The sequence below is a fragment of the Cucurbita pepo genome, chromosome 2, assembly GCF_057944985.1.
Source record: "Cucurbita pepo subsp. pepo isolate OVF chromosome 2, ASM5794498v1, whole genome shotgun sequence".
Taxonomy (NCBI): Eukaryota; Viridiplantae; Streptophyta; class Magnoliopsida; order Cucurbitales; family Cucurbitaceae; genus Cucurbita; species Cucurbita pepo.
Window position 1 is genome coordinate 14,528,503 of NC_141799.1, and position 18,033 is coordinate 14,546,535.

Genomic DNA, 18,033 nt, shown 5'->3' on the forward strand with positions numbered 1-18,033 from the left:
TATTTATTTTATGATAAACATATTAAAAATTAAACCAAATATTATTTAATATAATAAATGTTGAAACTTATTTGAGTGATAATTAACTTCGAAATTTTATCTCAGTCAACATGTTGTACCTGTTGACTTTGTTTCCCTTTTTTGTTCGACTTTAACTAAAACTTCACAGAAGTTTAAAACGCGGTCTAACACAACCAACTAAATACTGATAATTAAAGCAAAATTAACCCAAAATTCTAAAAGCTTTCAAGCATGTTCAGAATGTAAGATTGGCACCATCGTCCTCCCTCTTCTCAAATAAACAATTTTTATGCAGACTGTGTTATTTTTTCGGTCACCTTAACATCAACTCCGAAGAAACCAAGCATCTTGTTTAATGCACCAATGTAGGCCTTTAGACTTGCCACGACGATGTCCATCCCTGCTCCGATACCACTGCAATGGAACGATAAAAACATATCACTAAAATCGAGTCATCGATGTACTGTAGCCAGAGAAGAATATAAAACAGTAACAGAATTCACGTTGAAGTTCATATGGGTTGATTTCGGTTGGTCCTATTAATTTTAACCAGCGAGTAACCGAGTCAACTTGCGCACATTTTGTCTAATTATACAGAAGAACTTGTAGGAATATAAATCCAAAGTAGATAGCCACCGTAGTTTGAACCCTTCCCTTGATATAGGTGGATCCATATTGCCTCTATTCGATGTTCTATAATTGGTAGGCATCTAATTAGGATTGCCCATACCTGAACCGAGAAAATGGAGCTAAGTCAAATATCTATATCGTAGTTGGCCAGTTCCGTCATTTTCACCTCTCTATATGTATGTGCTTCTTATCCTTATATGTCCTTATACGTTACGTCAATTTTTAGAGTGAGAAATGAAGCCAAGTCAGTGTTTTGCAGCCTAGTAAGTAGTGATGTGGTTGTTCTTATCGAAATCTAGAGCTCGAAGTTGTGTTGTGAACTTCGTCTGTTAGGTTAGGGGGAGAGAAAGGCTGGAAACAGGGAGACGACCAACTAAGCTTACAAGTACAATTAGTTGCAAGACAAAACGTTTAAATTCTCCATATAGGTTACTACCCTAGTTTGAATTCATTCGTTCTAAATCCCTTTATTTTTCACGATACCAATGGCCATCCTAGTCTTCTCAAGTTGAACATAAGGATGCCTAGATCCAATAACATAGAGCCAAAAGTACTTGAATATGATTGTATTTAAAAATTGTTAAAATATATAGTTTAGTCACTAATGTTGGAGTGTTCTTTCAATTTAGTCCCTTATGTTTTAAATTTTTATTAATTATACCCTTTTATGTTCTTCCAGGAATGCTATATAGTCATTGGCAAAAATCAGAAAAGGAACGATCACCTAAGAAAATTTGGAATTTTTGCCAACTTAAATAGGAATGTGGAGACAAACTTAGAAAATTTGTACCAACAGACAACGAGATGGGCAAAATTGAAGAAATTTAGAAGATAATAGCTTAGTTTAATTACTTTAAACGATAGGGAAGAAAACGTATACCTAAACGTTCGTTGAACTTCTTCTCCAGTCGATGCATTAGTAGATAAGTAACTGTTGTCCCCTCTTATTACAACACGAGTAGTGGCAATTGCATCGATCCCTTCGGTGACAGAATTCATTGAATAATCGAGCAGTGTTACTGGTTCCTGCATTCAGAAAAATGGAAACTCTGTAACGTCGCATTCACTCAAGGACACGAATCAAAGCATGCAAGGATTTGAAAGCCTGGTAGTCGATCATGACATTTGTGCTATATTCACCAAATGTCACGGCATCACAACGAATCCAACAAGCCTGCATTTTAAACTCTTTAGAGGAAAATAATTTCTTTGATTGTTTTTTGACTGAGCCATCTCCCATGCATTTTTCAACAGTTCTCAAGAAACAACCATACAACTCCACAACATTTGGTTGCCTAGATAATTTGTAGGATATTAAATCCTAGATAGGTAGCCTCCATGGTTTGAATTCAATCCCTAACCCTTATTGATGACTAAGTCGACCCAAGGTGGGTTACTTTAGTGTAAAAGCCAATTATCTGGAAAATCCTAATTTTACCTTGCTAGGAAATCATCCTGAAGATGTATTCTAGACGTAAATTAAAACTGCAGAAAGTTTAACAGCGGTTTCTCTTATTATCACAAACCTTAATAATTAGATCAACAGCCTTGTAAGCTGAATCTACAGGGCCCGTTCCAACCGCACAAGCAACGTGCTCTTTCCCATTGGCATCAAGGAGTTTAACAGTAGCAGTGGAAAGACCGAGAGTTCCACAAGTGATCTGCATTTGAGGTGCTATTGTCAAATGATGCTATATGTGTATCTAAAAATAGGCCCAAACGGCTTTCCGAATCTGACGATCTATAACAACATTTAGATAACCTGCAAATCTAGCAGCTTCCATAGAACAGTTGGTTGTAAAACCTCATCAGATACCAATGCTCGAAGATCCATATCTGTAACTCTCTGGGATGTTGAAGATAAATTATGGCAAAAAGTTTAGAACAGGTTAAATGAAAAACTTCCTTGATGAGTAGTTATTTATGTTCTTGAAACAGGCTGAATTATCCCAATTGGTATTTGCTACTCTACTATGTGTAGGAAGCAGGATAGGGAATAGCTCAGCAAAAGAGAGGGACAAAATTTTGAGTTACCTTCTTTTGTTCAGCTACTGCTTTGAAACGCCAGAATACGTTGTCAAGATTCTCATTGTCAAGCTCATAACCAAGCTGAAAAGACAAATAACATTAGCCTATTATAAAATGGAAATATTACCTAAACATTGAGCTTGGAGATCTAAATTTACCTCTAGAAGTCGACTTTTAAGGGCATGGCGTCCACTGTAAATGTAGTCATAATGAACATGTTATTGGGATAGTATACTTTGAACATGACACAGAAAGTGAGATAAACATATAAAGTCAATCCTGTTAATATTGTAAAAAAATGATTTTGGGCAGCACTACAACAGAACCACAACAGATGTTTGTCATTTCTTCTGTCCCTGAAAAACTATTTAGTTCCTTCGTACTGTTGCATTGTTGAACTCAGCTATAAGATGATTTAGATCTAAAGAGAACAATTTTTCGATGTCTATTCTAAATATTTTAGAACTTAATCTGACCTTCAACGGAAAATGGGAATGGGTTCATCAAGTCATTGTAATCACTAGGAGGATTTAATATTGTATGAGTTACCTCGAAAATCAAATATTGTAGAGTCACTTAAAGAGATGGGGAAGAGAAGGCAAGGAGAGGGGGAAATTTTATCGAGAGAAAGGCAATATTGTCATTTTCCATAAAGCAACATGGTGTACCTGAGTTTTCCTAGAACAATACCAGCATCATTGGATCGTTCGTAGCCAATGTCTTCAGGGGATATGATTTCGTAAGTACCTTTGTGCTTAAGCATCCCATCCTGCACCACAAAAGCAATGTTCAAGATACAATTGGATCCTCAACACCTCGTAGGAAACACTCATCTTCCATTACCATCCTTCCTAACTTTGTTTTCTGAATTTCATTATCCAAAAATTAATTCGCAAGAAAAGGGGAACTAAAGTTAAAAATGATTAATTGTTTGCCATAAATGTGTTGAAAACAATGAATACTGTTGCTAGTAGGGGTGTACATGGTCTGGTCCGGGTTGAGTTGGGTTGAAAATTTTTTTTTTTACCGAACCCAAAAGGTCGGGTTAGTTGGATTGGTAACCCAACCCAACCCAAAAATTTTCGGGTTGGGTTGTCCGGTTGTTAACTTTGGGTTGGGTTGTCCGGTTGTTAACTTTTTTTAATTTTTTAAAAAAAGCTTTATTTATTCACCATTCATAGTTATTCGATATAATTTAAGATAAAAAATATTAAAAGTTCACCAACAAACACAAATCAAAATTATTAAAAAAAAAAAAAAATCTATAATTATTAAAAAAAAAAGTATCGACAGTAAATAAGGAAAATATAAGAAAAAAAAATATAAGGATAGATTATGAAATTAAAAAACAAAAAAAATGATTAGTTAAGTTATAATAATGTGTTTAAAAATAGTATGAAATATTGAGGTATTTTTATATATTTAGAAGAGAATTTTAAAATATATAAAATAAATTAAAGAAAATAATATAAAAGAAACACACCAAAATTAAAAACAACAAAGATGATTAGTTGAATAATGTATCTAAAAATAGTTAAATAAGGTGTAAAAATAGTATGAAATATTGAAGTATTTTTATATATTTGGAAGAGAATTTTAAAATATATAAAAGAAATTAAATAACACAACATAAAAGAAACAAAAAAAAAAAGTAGTAATAAAAAAAAAATAAAAGAAAAAAAAAATAAAGGAAACAAACAAAATAATAAAAAGATGAATTTGGCTTGAGTGAACTAGAGTATTTTAATAAATTCGGATGGCTACTCTGATAGACCTCTACATATGCGAGAACTGTCAATGTAATTTATAAGTTTTGTTTGGTTTCGGGTCGACCCGAGTTTTTTATCCTATAAACCCGAAACCAAATCGAGTCACTCCGAGTTCAGAAAAATCAACCCAAACCCCTAGGTGCTAGAATTCTGTAATAGTCGACTATAAGCATATAGGGTAGCCTTCAAATCACGATAGGTTTTGAAAGATAAATATGACGTGTCATAAATAGTTAGCTGCGCATAGCAAAAATCAAAATTGAACATGACAAACCTGGTGGATGCCACTTTCATGAGCAAAAGCATTAGCTCCCACAATTGCCTTGTGTGGTTGTACATTCAAACCAGTGTACTCTTCTACCTAAGGAATGAGTTAGTCAATAAGTAGCCTTTATTGATAACAAATAGAGATATTTAATAGAAAAAAATAAAAGAGAACTGGGGGAAAGAGAGAGCTACCAAATCTCTCCAAATCTGTCCTTAATCCAAATTCCCAAATATACTTCGCCTCAAAGGAGGAAAAAGTCCAACCAGCAGATTTTAAAAGGAAACAGTAGTCATAAGAGAAATAAAATAAATAGAAGTTAGGACATTCATACCTAATTAGTAACATTAAACATCTCTCAAAGTACCAGTTCTACCCCTAAAAAATGAAATAAATGCTCCTATCTCTATCCTCAAAAAAAATTGCCTCGACTCTCTTCCAAATCTTTTAAAGAGGAACCAGAAGCGAAACAGAACTGTCTAGCACCCAAAAGAATAATAATAAAAAAATAACTCAAGGAATTGTTTTCAAGAAGCATTTTTTGTAAGAAAAGTAATTACCATCTTGCTAGTCAAAAAGATATGTCTTGAGTTAATTCCAGTACGAAGACCTCCAAGCACATGCTCTCCACGACATTGTAAGGCCATTACCACCTGAAGATTTAAGAATATGGTATAAAAAATGAAAATTGTGTACATTCATACATGCCATTTAAGAAGTCTACCCACGAAATATGAATGTTTTGATGTCTGCACAAACGGATGTTCTTAGAACAATACAACAGAAACATGCATACAGTCGCATGTAAAATGAAATATATAAACACTCCTAAGTTGTCAGAATTTAAAATTTAACCTCTTTTGTAAATAAAAAACATAGTATGAAATAAGTACGACATATTGATTACTAATTAAGCTAGGTTGCATTGCAAGTCATCGTCACTCTTCACAAAATAAAAATATGAATAATAATAATATGAAATAAACACAGAAAAAAATAAATAATTGACTTGCCTCCTCTAGCGAAGCATTTCCAGCTCTCTCACCAATGCCATTAATTGTGACCTCAAGTTGCCTTGCACCTGCACATGCCCCCTGCAAAGAGATGAGAAGAATCATAATTTGGGTACTGATTACGAAGTTAATTCTCTATATCATGCTTAGAGTTAATGGTATGTTATTCATAATCCTTGTAACTTTCCAATTATCTTCGGATACTTACCAAAATTACAGACCTATATTCAATAAATAAAGACATGTTTAGGAGTCATTTTGGAATTTCATCCCCTGTTTAGTGTTTTTGGGCATGAAAAGGGTGATTTTGGCCACATTCCCAAACACGTCATAAATAGGATTAAAAGGGAGGAAAATGCCATTACTTACTGCTACTGTGTTGGCAGTTGCGAGTCCAAGATCATTCTGGCAGTGAGTTGAGATGATAACATTGTCAATGCCAGGAGTATTAGCTTTTATATCGGCAATCAAGTTGCCAAATTCAACTGGCATTGTGTAACCCACAGTATCTGGTATGTTGAGAGTAGTTGCACCAGCCTTTATCACTTCGCCCAGAATTTGATAAAGGAACTCTCTGTCAGATCTGATAGAACACCACAACATAAAAAAGAAAACTATTTTATCAACTTATAAGAACTGCAATTTTATTTTAAGCAACGATGGCTAAGGATGTCGAAATCCCCCATAGAGAAGGGTCCCTATGAAGGATCTTCTCTCGTCAAGACAAGGATGGGGATAGACACATCAGTCAGTGATTACACAATGAACAGTAAGAAGGTCTACTAGCATATGATTCTGCTAATAAAAAATTGCAAACCATTAGCTACGCAAATCCAAATTACATAAATCAAGCATCAGGAAAACAAACAAAATACAAAGATTTACATATTTTACATCCAATTCTTTTACGGGATACAATAACAAATTACATAAATTCCCACTTCACAACTTCAAGCTTCATAAATCTGAACTTATTAAAAACTTAATCCAAACATCCATTATGATGGAGAGGTTTTGAAATCATCAAGCAAAGTCAACTTACTCTCAGGATCAATCATTGAAACGAAAATTAGAAAATGCATGTAAATTGAGATCAAGATCGAACCTCCCAGCATCCTCGGGGCTAAACTCAACATCATCACAACCCAAACTTCGTGCAAACCGCACCATATTCCGAGCAATCTCAATCACTTGCTCCCTCGTCTTTCTCAGCTTATGCTCCATATGAATCTCGCTCGTTGCTATAAACGTATGTATCCGCGGTCTCTTAGCGTACTTCACAGCCTCCCATGCAGTTCGAATATCATTCTCATTACACCTCGAAAGACCACAAATAACAGGCACATATCCGTCCTCATCGACAGCATTGCCAACCTCTGCGGCAATCATCTTGACGGCCTCAAAGTCTTCCTCAGAAGCAGCAGGAAATCCAGCCTCAATTATGTCAACACCAAGCTTGACGAGCTGACGAGCAATATCAAGCTTCTCTTTAGCCGTGAGGGAGGCACCTGGCGACTGCTCGCCATCGCGGAGAGTGGTATCAAATAGCCGAACATAGGAAGAGTCAGGGATGCGATTAGGAATATACGGCGGACGTCTAATGGATGAATTCGATTTGGAATTCGAAACTACGCTTTCAGTGTGACTGCAGTAAATGCGAGACACATTGTCCGCCACCGTTCTAAAGGACAACGACCGTGAAGAATTCTTAAGAGCCTGAAAATTCCGATTGTAAATCCGATGACAGGAAGGAAACTGAGAATTCGAATGCCGAACAAGAAAGTGATTCGGACTCGACAAAGTTACCGGCGCGGCCATGATAAACACAACAACCGCAAATCAAACAAAACAGAAATACTCTAACAAATCAAACAAGCTTCTCCTTCTATTTATCGCGCAATTGAGGAAGCAACTGATCGGCAATGAATGAAGAACAGAGAATACTTACAGCCGAACTCCAGCGAACAGTCGTGGGAGCTTTTCAAGCGGAAATGTGGACAAATTTCACACCGCTAAGATAGTAAGCTTCGCATGCATGGAGGATCAAAGTCAGAGAGAATCAATGTCGGATTGACGAGCTCTGGAAGGTCGAACGCATGCAAGGAAGGATTTTCTAAAGCTCCACGTTTAGGTCATGAATACCAATGGGACCGCAATTTGTCTTGAAACCGACTGATTTCTCGGTTTAAGCCCTTTTATAGTATTAACATATGGGCGCTTTTTTTTATTTTATTTATTTATTTATTTATTTTGAATGTAATCTACGGCTCGTCTCGTCCCAAGCTGACGTGTCAATTAGGTTCCTAACGCTTACGTGTCAATCAAAAGATGAGGTGGATTTTCTTTTTTTTTTCTTTTTTTTTTCTTTTTTTGTTTTGAACGGACAAAGATGAAGTGAATGTAAGCGTTAAAAACAGAGATTCTACAATTGTTTTTGTTTTCTTCTGGGAAATGCTTTTAAAATAATATTCCACTACCATATTAAATATTATTATATATTACTAAATTCGGTCAACCTTCCAATTCAATCCTTACTTACTATTTTTTAAAATTATTATAAAAATTAAAAATATTTTAAATTTGTAACGGATACGAGTGATGAGTTGTTACCCTTTTAAATTTGTGAGATTTTAGTCATTAATATATAGTGTATAGATAAGTATGTATTTTTCTAAATAATTAAAAAAAAAAACTCGACATCAGAACCCTAAACCCAACCTGAAAAATAGAGATTTGTGTTGGGTTGGATTAGATTGTGAACTCTATTCAAGTTGCTCGGATCACCAACCTAACAAACTCAAACCATCAAAGTTGGATCGTGTTTTTTTTTTTCTTCTTCGGATTGGGTTGAATTTTTTCAAAATTAAAATTGGAGTTTTGACACAATATCTGCCCCTCAAAATCTGAATAGATTTGAAAATATTATTACTCCAGTAAACAATACAGAGTTAATGAGAAATAGAATGGGGATGAAGGTTCAATTTCATTGATATTCCCAACGTTTAATAGCATACACTAACTAAATCTTGAGAATAAAATAAAATATACTACTAATCAAAGAATATTTAAGATATATTTCATAACTAATATATTATTCAAATATTAATTGATTACGAATATTCACTAAATTCTGACAAGTTTGTGATTGACATATTTTTGGTCGAGTCAACTTGACCCACTCTAAAATAAGATTACCACCAAGACTCAAGTTACTCTACTTTTAATAAAATTAAAAATATTTAATATTTGTAATTGAGGTTAGTGATGAACTATTACCGGTAAATATTTGATATTTATCAAATTTTATGAGATTTTAGTTATTAATTTAACATGAACGGTGGATAAGTATAATTTTTAAAAATAATTAAAAAACCCAATAACCCAACTCAAAAAATAAAAGGTTGAGTTGTGAACTCTATTCGGGTTACTCGGGTTACTAACTCAACCAACTTAAAATAATTTAAATATGAAAAAAATGATCTTAATCATTTTCAAAATCACTCATAAACGTGCTCTAAGTACAACACAACAGATCCAATTACACCCTACCTCACGTAATCTAAAATGAACTTTAAAGACGAATGTCCGATCGCTCAATACCCCACATTCGGCGATTCTCGATCGACCACGATTCTTCGTTAAAAAAATACTACGAACAACGAGACGAACTCGAGATAAGGAAATTTCAACCAATGGATGGTTAACCAACCGGATATGACTGCCAAAAGAACTCATGAGAAATTGGTGTAAAAAAACTAAAGGAATCACTCAAAAAGGTCATATTCTCACACACCCTTTAAATGATATTGACCATATTCCTCTCTTTGACTCTCTTAACCTCATTCTTCCCCTTCTTCTTCACCAAAAGCTCCCATTTCTTTGCAGCTCACAAGCTTAGAGAGCAAGAAAATGTCAAAGAACCAATTCCGTTTCTCGAAGATCGAGGTTTTTTTCCCTTCTTATCACCGTCCTCGAACTTTTTTTCGGTTTAAAAATCATCTGGGGTCGGGAGATTTGAACCTCTCTACGTTTTTCGTTAATCATATATGTATTAACTTGACTTTGTCGATGATACTAAAACGTCATATTCTGCTTCGGTTAATATTTTAAACGAGAGGCTAATGTTATGGTTGATTCTCTTCACAGATTACTTGATCGATAATGCTCGAATTATTTCATTAGCGTTTTCGTTATCGACTTTGTTTTAACAGATACATGTTCTTAAAGTACACATGAATTGCGAAGGGTGCATGGAGAGAGTGAGAAAACTTCTCAAAAGGATTGAAGGTAAACAACAATGACTTCCTTTTTTATTCTTTTTATTTTTCGTGAATTGAAATGACCATTTTGCCCCTCGTGTATCAAAAACCGAGATATTTTGTATACTTTTAAGTGTTCGGGTCAACGTACGTAGAAGTAATCGGTTGTCGGGTTATGGAATTTAGGAGTATATAAGGTAGATATAGATGCTGAAGAACAAAAGGTGACAATCATAGGCAATGTGGATTCAAGCATTTTGATAAAGAAGCTTGCCAAATTAGGGAAGCAAGCTCAACTTTGGGCATCAACTTCCAAGCAAGATGAAGATGATGAAGAACAAACCCTAAGAAAAAACAAAGGCAATTACTTGGAAGATGCAATAGATCCCTCTTATACCTTCCAAAATGAGTATACGCTTCCAATGTTTGATAGCGAATTCAATAACCCGACGCTATTAAAATGTTATCTTGCTCAAGAAAACGGCATGTCGAGCGGTTTTCGACATGGTCCGGTCACTATAGCTACTACACAGAAGGCAAGTGGCCCGATGATATCCATGGCTCATGATGTTGTGGATATTCAAGACTATCAATTTAGTTAGGGGCTAGACAGGTAATTTGTCTTCTCGATAAGAAAAACTCTTTAAAACAAAATTATGTAACGGGATGAGAAACATCGGAGGGGTCGACGCTCGAACAGCTTCGTATTCTCAAACGATATTTTTTAGTTGCTTGTTATTGAACTATCGTTATTGTGGGTTCTCTAGAAATGTCTTTAGTGACGAGTATTTGAAGGAAAATCTAGGCTCTAACGTCTGATAACCATTTCGTTCGTACTATTTTTTACAGTTGTTTACTAAGATTTTATTATTATTTTTTATTTATTTTTTTCTATTTTTTTTTTTGTTTAAAGAAATGTTTAGACTTTTAGCCTAATTTTAAAAATATAAAATAACAACAAATATATAATATCACAAATTCAAGCTTTCTAAAGCGAACTTTGTATCGTAACTTGTACTTCGATCGATCTCTAAACAGAATACGTATTCTAACATCCATCATAGTTATTAAAAGACGGTATAAAAATTCTATAATAGCGTTTTTCATAAGCTATCGTATCCATTATTTCTATAGTGTACCAACACGAGAGAAAAAAAAGAGTTACATCACCAACCATAGCAACGAGAACATGCCACAACTCAATTGACGAACTCGAACAAATTCAACGCTTTATACGTTCAAACCCGTCATGTCCGATCGAGCGCGTCCGACAAAAAGAGCTACATGATAGAACAAGCATGAACATTGTCATCACTAAAAATAGAGGCATAGTTTTGTTCATGGGCAGATGGAAAAGCTTGCACAACATTCCTAACAAAGCCAGAAGGAGCTTTCTTGTCATAAGCACCTAAGGCGTAAGGGTAATGAACAAGATGTTGAGGAATATAGGGCCAAAATTCAGCTCTTTTTCCAGTGCTTTTTACTCTCTTAAGCACTTTTTGGGCATCAACATACCCACTAACCCTCACCCTGTGTTGCTTTCTCATCACCTCCACCGACTTCACGCCTATACATCGATGAATACTCGTGTCGGGTTTTCAAACTCGATAAATGTATATAACAGTAGCTCACATGTAAAATTCGAGAAACATCATTAATTGATAAAACAATGAACGAGAGAGAACAGGACCTTTCATAGAAGAGACGGCGTTTCGAACTCTTCTTTCACATCCATCACAATCTAGCTTCACTTTGATGTCGACCGTCTAAAAGCACATATAATATAAACGAAAAACACGAACAAATTGAAATTAAAGAGACCCAAAAATCACTACCTGCATTGGTTTGTGCTTGGTTCTTGTTGGTGTGAGAATGCAAAAGTTGGAGAGATAATCAAGAGCTCCCATTTTTTTTCCCCTTTCCAAAGCAAAACCAAAGAGACTTGAGAGGCTTGGCTCATGTATAAGAGAGGTGCCATCCTTTTAAATAAGCTTGATTTAATTTAATGATAAGTCAAAAAGAAAAGGTAATATTTTCGCTAATTTGTTTTTAAATTATTATATGTTTGTTTAATGAGATTATTTATTTATTTTTTGCTTTAAATAATTGTGAAACAGGGAAGACGGGCATAGATTGAGTGAAGCGGTCTAGTAGTTGTCTATAGGGAAGACGAGCATAGATTGAGTGAGGTGGTCTAGTAGTTGGCCATAGGTAAAAATAGGCACGACGAGCATAGGTTAAGTGAAGCGGTCTAGTAATTGTCCATAAGTAGAAATGAGCAAGACGAATATAGATCGAGTGAAACGGTCTAATAGTTGTCCATAAGTAGAAATAGGCAAGACTAGCATAAATTTAACGAGACAGTCTAGTAGTTGTCGCAGGTAGAAGTAGCTAGTAGTTGTCGCAGGTAGAAGTAGGGTAGGCAATCTATTGTGTAAGAGTTTCTTTTTCAATTTGCTATTACAACTTTCATAAAGGTAGGTTTAAAGTTATGGTTTCTTTTATACCTAAAAATTCCAAGTTATGGCTTCTTTTATACCTAAAAATTCTGATATATCTTATCTAATTTCTGGTATATATTCTAATACCATGATTAAAAGTTGACACCCACTTAATTCATCAAAAAAAAAAAAAAAAAAAAAAGAAAAGAAATTAACTTCTTAATATTTTTATGAGTAATCTTTTTATTTTTGGGATTTAAATTTAGTTTTTATTTAGTATTTAAAGTTTGAAATTGATTTCTAATTGATTATGCTTTGGCATTCAACAAATTTCTTCGCCTAGACTACATTTAAATAATATCACAACACGTGCGAAATTTGTTTACGATCGTCGACTTTTTTTCACCTAGATTACATCTAAATATCACACGGACACGTGCGAAAAATGTTTAGTTTCATCGAATTTCTTCAACCTTTTCCCTTGCATACCATTCCAGAAGGCGCCTGCACTCACAACCTTTTTTCCAGGTAATTGAACTTCCAGTACCTGGTGAAATTACCAAATCACTACAGTAAAAATGTTTGTGCAAAGTAGTAGTAATTTATCTTCATTACAGGTAAAAATGTGATGTATAGTTTAAAGAACATGTGAAAAGATATAACAATATCAACAACGTGAAAAATGTAAGTAACCATTATGTGAAAGAAAATGTTAAACATTTGTTATGTGGAACTCCTCTTCTTGAAGAAAGGGCAAATAAATTGTGTAGAAATGTCATAAAAGCAATCGTATGCAATTTATGGTTGGAAACAAAAACTAAGATTTTGAGGGGTGCTACGCTAAGGAGTGGGTGGATTGTATGGACGTGTTCTTGATAATGTGTTAAAACTTGATGTTTCCTTGGATAAAAAAATTTAGGTTTTATTCGTTTTCAATTTTTTCTTCATGGCGTGGTTCTAGTATGACTCTAAGTGTAACGACCCAAGCCTACCGCTAGCAGATGTTGTCCTCTTAAGGCTTTCCCTTTCGAGCTTCCCCTCAAGATTTTTAAAATGCATCTTGCTAAGAAGAGGTTTCCATAAAGAATGATTCATTTTCCTCCCCAACGGATGTGGAATCTCACAATTCACCTCCCTTCAGGGCCCAGCGTTTTCGATGACACTCATTCCCTTCTCCAATCGATGTGAAACCCTCCAATCCACCCCCTTTAGGCCCAACGTTCTTGCTGGCACACCGTTTTGTGTCCACCCTCCTTCGAGACTCAACCTCCTCGCTATCACATCGCCCGATGTCTAGTTCTGATATCATTTGTAACAGTCCAAGTCTACCGCTAACAAATATTGTCCTCTTTGGGTTTTTCCATTCGGGCTTCTCCTCAAGGTTTTTAAAATGCATCTGTTAGGGAGAGGTTTCCACACCCTTATAAAGAATGTTTCGTTCTCCTCCCCAGTCAATGTGGAATCTCACACTAAGCTTCTAATTGATTCATAGGGTCTTTAACTGGGAAGCTCTTTTGTAATTAAGGAACTGTGGGTAGCTACAAAACTTGTATTTTGGGAGGTTTATGAGGCTTGATGTGAGTTTTTGTGAATTTCATATGAAACTTTGCAACCTTCTAACATCTTAACGAAAAGCTCTATTCTTGTTGACAAAAGAAAAATGCAACTGAACTAAGAAAAAACACCCAGCCCTTGATCATACACATCCATATAAGCATAATAGAAATAAGCTACAATAAGGAACAAACCTCAAGTGCCGTGCGCCCTCCACATGGAAACACCAAAGCATCCTTGACAAAGCAGATCTCATCTGCTTGAGTCTCCTGACTACTATAATTGATGCCAACCCTTGTAGTAATGATTTTAAATTCTAGGATATTGTGGCAACCGCTTTTATCATCAGCAACGACAACCTTCGCTCGTGTTCCAGGCCATCCTGCAAATGCGCGAACCTAGAGGGAGTGCATGATTTAACTGCAAGTTTGAACAAAGAAAAGGGTAAAATTACCTTGTTGTGTAGAACATATGCCTCTTGATCAAATGACAGCCATGCCTCATCAGGAGCTATCTGCATAATAAGAGTCAGATTCCAGAGAACTTGAATCTACAATGCATCATTATCAGAAGGTTTTCTTGATATACGAGATTGCTGATATTATGATTGTTATTTTAAATAAAACTAAAAAATTGATATTAATAGCTCATGGAATTCTAGTTTTCGTTTTGCTTTATGGTTAATCTAAATCATTTTTAACTAATCATAAAGAATGAATACGAAATTTTTGTTACTAATATATTGGATGATTAAATGAGTAACGGACTAAGCATATATTAACCAAAATTCACTTCGTTTCTATATGATTATACATTTATCCAGGAAGATCTCAACCAAGGATACCTTTGGAGCCTTGGTAGCTTTAGATTCGTCTTGAGGTTGTGCCTTCTTTTCAGCAGATCCATCAAGTATAGAAGGAAGTTCCCGAATCAAAAGTTTTGAGCCTGCACATGAAAGTGGATTTTGAATGTTCGAGTATAATAGACCGTAACAAAACGTACGTATGTATTTAGATCAACAACTCAAAAGATGAACTTTTGGTGTTGTGATTTTATTTATATAATCAAATGTAAGAGTATTTGAAATCAACACCACCCTTTGCAATGAAACTAAGCAGTACCAATATGGTAAAGAAAAAAAGAAACAGATTAGGAGACAGCACCACAATTTCAAGTGAAGTTCATGACAGACGCTGAATGCCCACCTTCTAAAAATAGCAATGCAAGTAAATCGGGTGCCTGCTAGCAAATTGAATCAAAGATTAGAAAAGAAATGGTCCATCTTGAAAAAGTTAAATGTAAAAGAAGTTTAAGTGTGTAAGACAAGATATGAGACAAATAGCCGACTTCATAAAAACGTCTCTACTCAAAACGCTCGGCAAAAAAATGGGAAACAAATTTATAAACGAACCATGTGACGGATTTTCAGATTTCAACCATTTATGCTTTACAGGAATCAAAAATCAAAACATAAATGCATGTCACGTTGCTTAGCCTGTAAACTCATGACAAGCATACCTTAATCTGCTCATCAACTTCAAATTTTTCGAAAGCGATGACGGGTCCGGCATCCAATGCACGAACTGTGAATGCTAGTGATACACCAGTCTCCTTAACACCATCCTAGAAGTAGGGGGGGAAACCTTACAAGTTAGAACTACTTGAAGACATTGTTAAATAGAATTCAATGTACCAAATATCAACTTGTAAGCATAAGCAACCTGCAATGCTCTCTGAACAGGAGCAGCACCACGATATAATGGCAAGAGGCTTGGGTGAATATTGACAGTCCCTGAGGGATCATAATTACAAAAATGACTATTTAAACGACTCCAAGAGGAAGAAGAAAAACAATCAACTCCCAAATTTGATCAGGTTCTCTTTCCATCTCATGAAAGATTCTTCTAATCTCTTCTTTTCCAGTGACAGTGTTTTAATTTGGATACCAACAAGAAATAAATGGTTTACCTAATGCTGGAATATTGAGAAATTTGGTCGGTAAGATATTCCCATATGCTGCTGTAATACATAGTTCTGGTTGCAAAGCCTTTAAGGTGCTCAAAAATTTGTCCTGCAAGAAAATAAGAAGAAAAAGAGCATTCTACATGGCTTACAAAACTTTTCCGTTAACAAGAGTGTTACTCAAGGTTCAAAAGTTTCAAATATCGTATTACTGTAACTAAGTCTAAAAACTGTCACCATTGATCATAGGCAGAAGTGAGAATATGTCAAAAAAATAGGTCTTATGAAAAATAGAACTGGGATATCCTTGAGAGTATAACTGTGTGTGCATCTGCAAAGAGATAAATGAGACAAGGTTGATGTGACGGCCCAAGCCAACCACTAGCAGATATTGTCCTTTTTGGGCTTTCCCCCTCAAGGTTTTTAAAATGCATATGCTATCTGGGACTCATTCCCTTCTCCAATCGATGTGGGACCCTCCAATCCACCCCCTCGGGGCCCAGCGTCTTTGCTAGCACACCGCCTCATGTCCAGGGCTTAACATCCTTGCTAGCACACCGTCTCATGTCCAGGGCCTAGCGTCTTTGCTAGCACACCGCCTCGTCCAAGGCCAGCGTCCTTGCTGGCACACCACCTCGTGTCCAACCCTTTCGGGGCTCAGCCTCCTCGATGGCACATCGCTCAGTGTCTAGCTCTGATACCATTTGTAACGGTCCATGTCCACCGCTAACAGATGTTGTCCTCTTTGGGCTTTCCCTTGAGAGGAGCCTTTCGAGTTTCCTCTCAAGGTTTTTAAAACGTGTCTACTAGGGAGAGGTTTCCACACCCTTATAAAGAATGTTTCGTTCTCCTCCTCAACCAATGTGGGATCTCACCGTTGATCAAAAAATTCTAGGTAAATCTCTTTACCACAAATAAATAAATAAAAAAAAGACTAGCAGTAACCAATGTCGAATGGATGATCATCCACCATATCTTTTAGACTTCACAAATACAACAAATTTATCATGCATTTACAAAATAAACATACAAGGTCATTCTTCAAAGTAAGAGCTAAACTTGATGCCCAGCGTTGTAAACTTATACACTCTCACACCATGCTAATATTTTAGAACTTTCCACATTTTCAAAATTCAGATGTTTCTATCATCATGGCAAGCAGAACCAATAACTTAAAATGACACTTCTTCCTTAACATGATCTACAACAACTTCACTTCAAATAAAAAGTAACATTACCTCTCCAGCTTTTTCAGGTGTAAGAATAAGGTCAGAAGAGAAGCCCTTATCAAGTGCATATTGCGCAACTGGAGAAGGCATCATCTTCCTCCCCCTATCCCTTCTAGACGGTGGCTGAGTAACAATAGCTGCAACCTAAATGGATTAGCATTAGTTATATCAAAATTACATTTCAGAGACTCGTATCGACCAGATACGAGACTGAATTGAAGAGCCAACGGCTGAAAAATGGTAATGGATACCTCAAAAGCTGCATCGGCGGCGAAAGAGGCGTTAAAAAGAGCATCAAGAACTGTAGTCGAGACCTAGGAAAAAGGTATTTCCTCCGATTAAACAAAGAAAGGAGAATAGAAAGAGCTGCAGAGAGAAGAGAAAACCTGAGGAGAACCGAGGAAAACGAGGGGCTTCTTCTTGGAGAAAACGGAAGAGGAGGAGGAGGAGGAGGAAGGAGAAGTTGCAGAATGTAAACAGCAAAAGCGACGAAAAAAGAGCGAAGAAGCCATTGATGTTGTTCCTTCAATGGCGGATTGGGACTTCGGCTTCGTCTTGGCTCTTCACTGTTTATCCACTTTCAACCAGCCATGGAGAAGGTGACTCAGAAACTCACAGAAGGGAAATCCCGCTTTGATTGATTTTCCAAAGCTCACTTTTTTTTTTTTTTTTTTTTTAAATCAAATTATAAATTTCGTATTTCTTTAAATTCTAAAATATATCTATTTTTTAATTTCAATTATTAAATCCTTAAATATTCAATTTTAGGTTAACTAGATTTATTTACTTCAATTTTGTGAACATTTTCAATATTCTTTGAAATTTATAATCTTTTCACAAAAAAAAAAAAAAAAAAAAAAAT

General features: G+C 35.5%; 4 protein-coding genes across 6 annotated transcripts; 1 reads left to right on the forward strand and 3 right to left on the reverse strand.

Annotated features, from left to right (window-relative positions):
• Positions 1-22: 22 nt before the first annotated feature.
• LOC111787620 (2-isopropylmalate synthase 2, chloroplastic) lies at positions 23-7,890 on the reverse strand. The gene is made up of 12 exons (XM_023667637.2): positions 6,832-7,890; positions 6,096-6,309; positions 5,727-5,807; positions 5,274-5,366; positions 4,723-4,809; positions 3,348-3,448; positions 2,838-2,871; positions 2,686-2,760; positions 2,414-2,497; positions 2,178-2,312; positions 1,532-1,677; positions 23-435 (listed from the first exon to the last, which is right to left on the reverse strand). Exons 1-12 carry the CDS (start codon positions 7,542-7,544, stop codon positions 309-311), a joined length of 1,890 nt encoding a protein of 629 aa, XP_023523405.2. The 5' UTR covers positions 7,545-7,890; the 3' UTR covers positions 23-308.
• A 1,643-nt stretch (positions 7,891-9,533) lies between these two features.
• On the forward strand, positions 9,534-10,822 carry LOC111789421 (heavy metal-associated isoprenylated plant protein 32-like). The gene is made up of 3 exons (XM_023670189.2): positions 9,534-9,671; positions 9,938-10,013; positions 10,172-10,822. The coding sequence occupies exons 1-3, from the start codon at positions 9,636-9,638 to the stop codon at positions 10,585-10,587; spliced, it is 528 nt and encodes a 175-aa protein (XP_023525957.2). The 5' UTR covers positions 9,534-9,635; the 3' UTR covers positions 10,588-10,822.
• Positions 10,823-10,951: 129 nt separating this feature from the next.
• On the reverse strand, positions 10,952-11,957 carry LOC111786617 (heavy metal-associated isoprenylated plant protein 21-like). Its single transcript, XM_023666854.2, has 3 exons — positions 11,821-11,957; positions 11,676-11,751; positions 10,952-11,552 (listed from the first exon to the last, which is right to left on the reverse strand). Exons 1-3 carry the CDS (start codon positions 11,890-11,892, stop codon positions 11,266-11,268), a joined length of 435 nt encoding a protein of 144 aa, XP_023522622.2. The 5' UTR covers positions 11,893-11,957; the 3' UTR covers positions 10,952-11,265.
• A 762-nt stretch (positions 11,958-12,719) lies between these two features.
• PDE194 (formyltransferase) lies at positions 12,720-17,830 on the reverse strand. Of its 3 annotated transcripts, none has more exons than XR_015420073.1 (11): positions 17,558-17,830; positions 17,423-17,485; positions 17,181-17,315; positions 15,949-16,051; positions 15,702-15,772; positions 15,499-15,603; positions 15,186-15,222; positions 14,825-14,925; positions 14,435-14,494; positions 14,175-14,362; positions 12,720-12,973 (listed from the first exon to the last, which is right to left on the reverse strand). XR_015420073.1 is itself a non-coding variant. In XM_023666796.2 (11 exons), the coding sequence occupies exons 1-11, from the start codon at positions 17,681-17,683 to the stop codon at positions 12,851-12,853; spliced, it is 1,128 nt and encodes a 375-aa protein (XP_023522564.2). In that variant the 5' UTR covers positions 17,684-17,828; the 3' UTR covers positions 12,720-12,850. The 3 variants fall into 3 exon arrangements, 2 of the variants coding, with proteins under 2 accessions (XP_023522564.2, XP_023522570.2); XM_023666796.2 differs by having other exon boundaries at positions 14,175-14,378; positions 17,558-17,828; XM_023666802.2 differs by having other exon boundaries at positions 14,175-14,378; positions 15,186-15,219; positions 17,558-17,827.
• Positions 17,831-18,033: the final 203 nt, after the last annotated feature.

Coding starts and splice junctions, on each gene's coding strand:
- LOC111787620 (XM_023667637.2), bottom strand. CDS start 7,544: ATGGCCGCGCCGGTAACTTTGTCGAGTCCGAATCACTTTCTTGTTCGG. Junction 6,310..6,831: donor AGCCCCGAGGATGCTGGGAG/GTTCGATCTTGA, acceptor GTGTTCTATCAG/ATCTGACAGAGAGTTCCTTT. Junction 2,761..2,837: donor TTAAAAGTCGACTTCTAGAG/GTAAATTTAGAT, acceptor TTGTCTTTTCAG/CTTGGTTATGAGCTTGACAA.
- LOC111789421 (XM_023670189.2), top strand. CDS start 9,636: ATGTCAAAGAACCAATTCCGTTTCTCGAAGATCGAG. Junction 9,672..9,937: donor TCCGTTTCTCGAAGATCGAG/GTTTTTTTCCCT, acceptor TTGTTTTAACAG/ATACATGTTCTTAAAGTACA. Junction 10,014..10,171: donor ACTTCTCAAAAGGATTGAAG/GTAAACAACAAT, acceptor TATGGAATTTAG/GAGTATATAAGGTAGATATA.
- LOC111786617 (XM_023666854.2), bottom strand. CDS start 11,892: ATGGGAGCTCTTGATTATCTCTCCAACTTTTGCATTCTCACACCAACA. Junction 11,752..11,820: donor CCAAGCACAAACCAATGCAG/GTAGTGATTTTT, acceptor ATGTGCTTTTAG/ACGGTCGACATCAAAGTGAA. Junction 11,553..11,675: donor CGCCGTCTCTTCTATGAAAG/GTCCTGTTCTCT, acceptor ATCGATGTATAG/GCGTGAAGTCGGTGGAGGTG.
- PDE194 (XM_023666796.2), bottom strand. CDS start 17,683: ATGGCTTCTTCGCTCTTTTTTCGTCGCTTTTGCTGTTTACATTCTGCA. Junction 14,926..15,185: donor TGCATTGCTATTTTTAGAAG/GTGGGCATTCAG, acceptor TTTCATGTGCAG/GCTCAAAACTTTTGATTCGG. Junction 12,974..14,174: donor GAGGGCGCACGGCACTTGAG/GTTTGTTCCTTA, acceptor TAATTTCACCAG/GTACTGGAAGTTCAATTACC.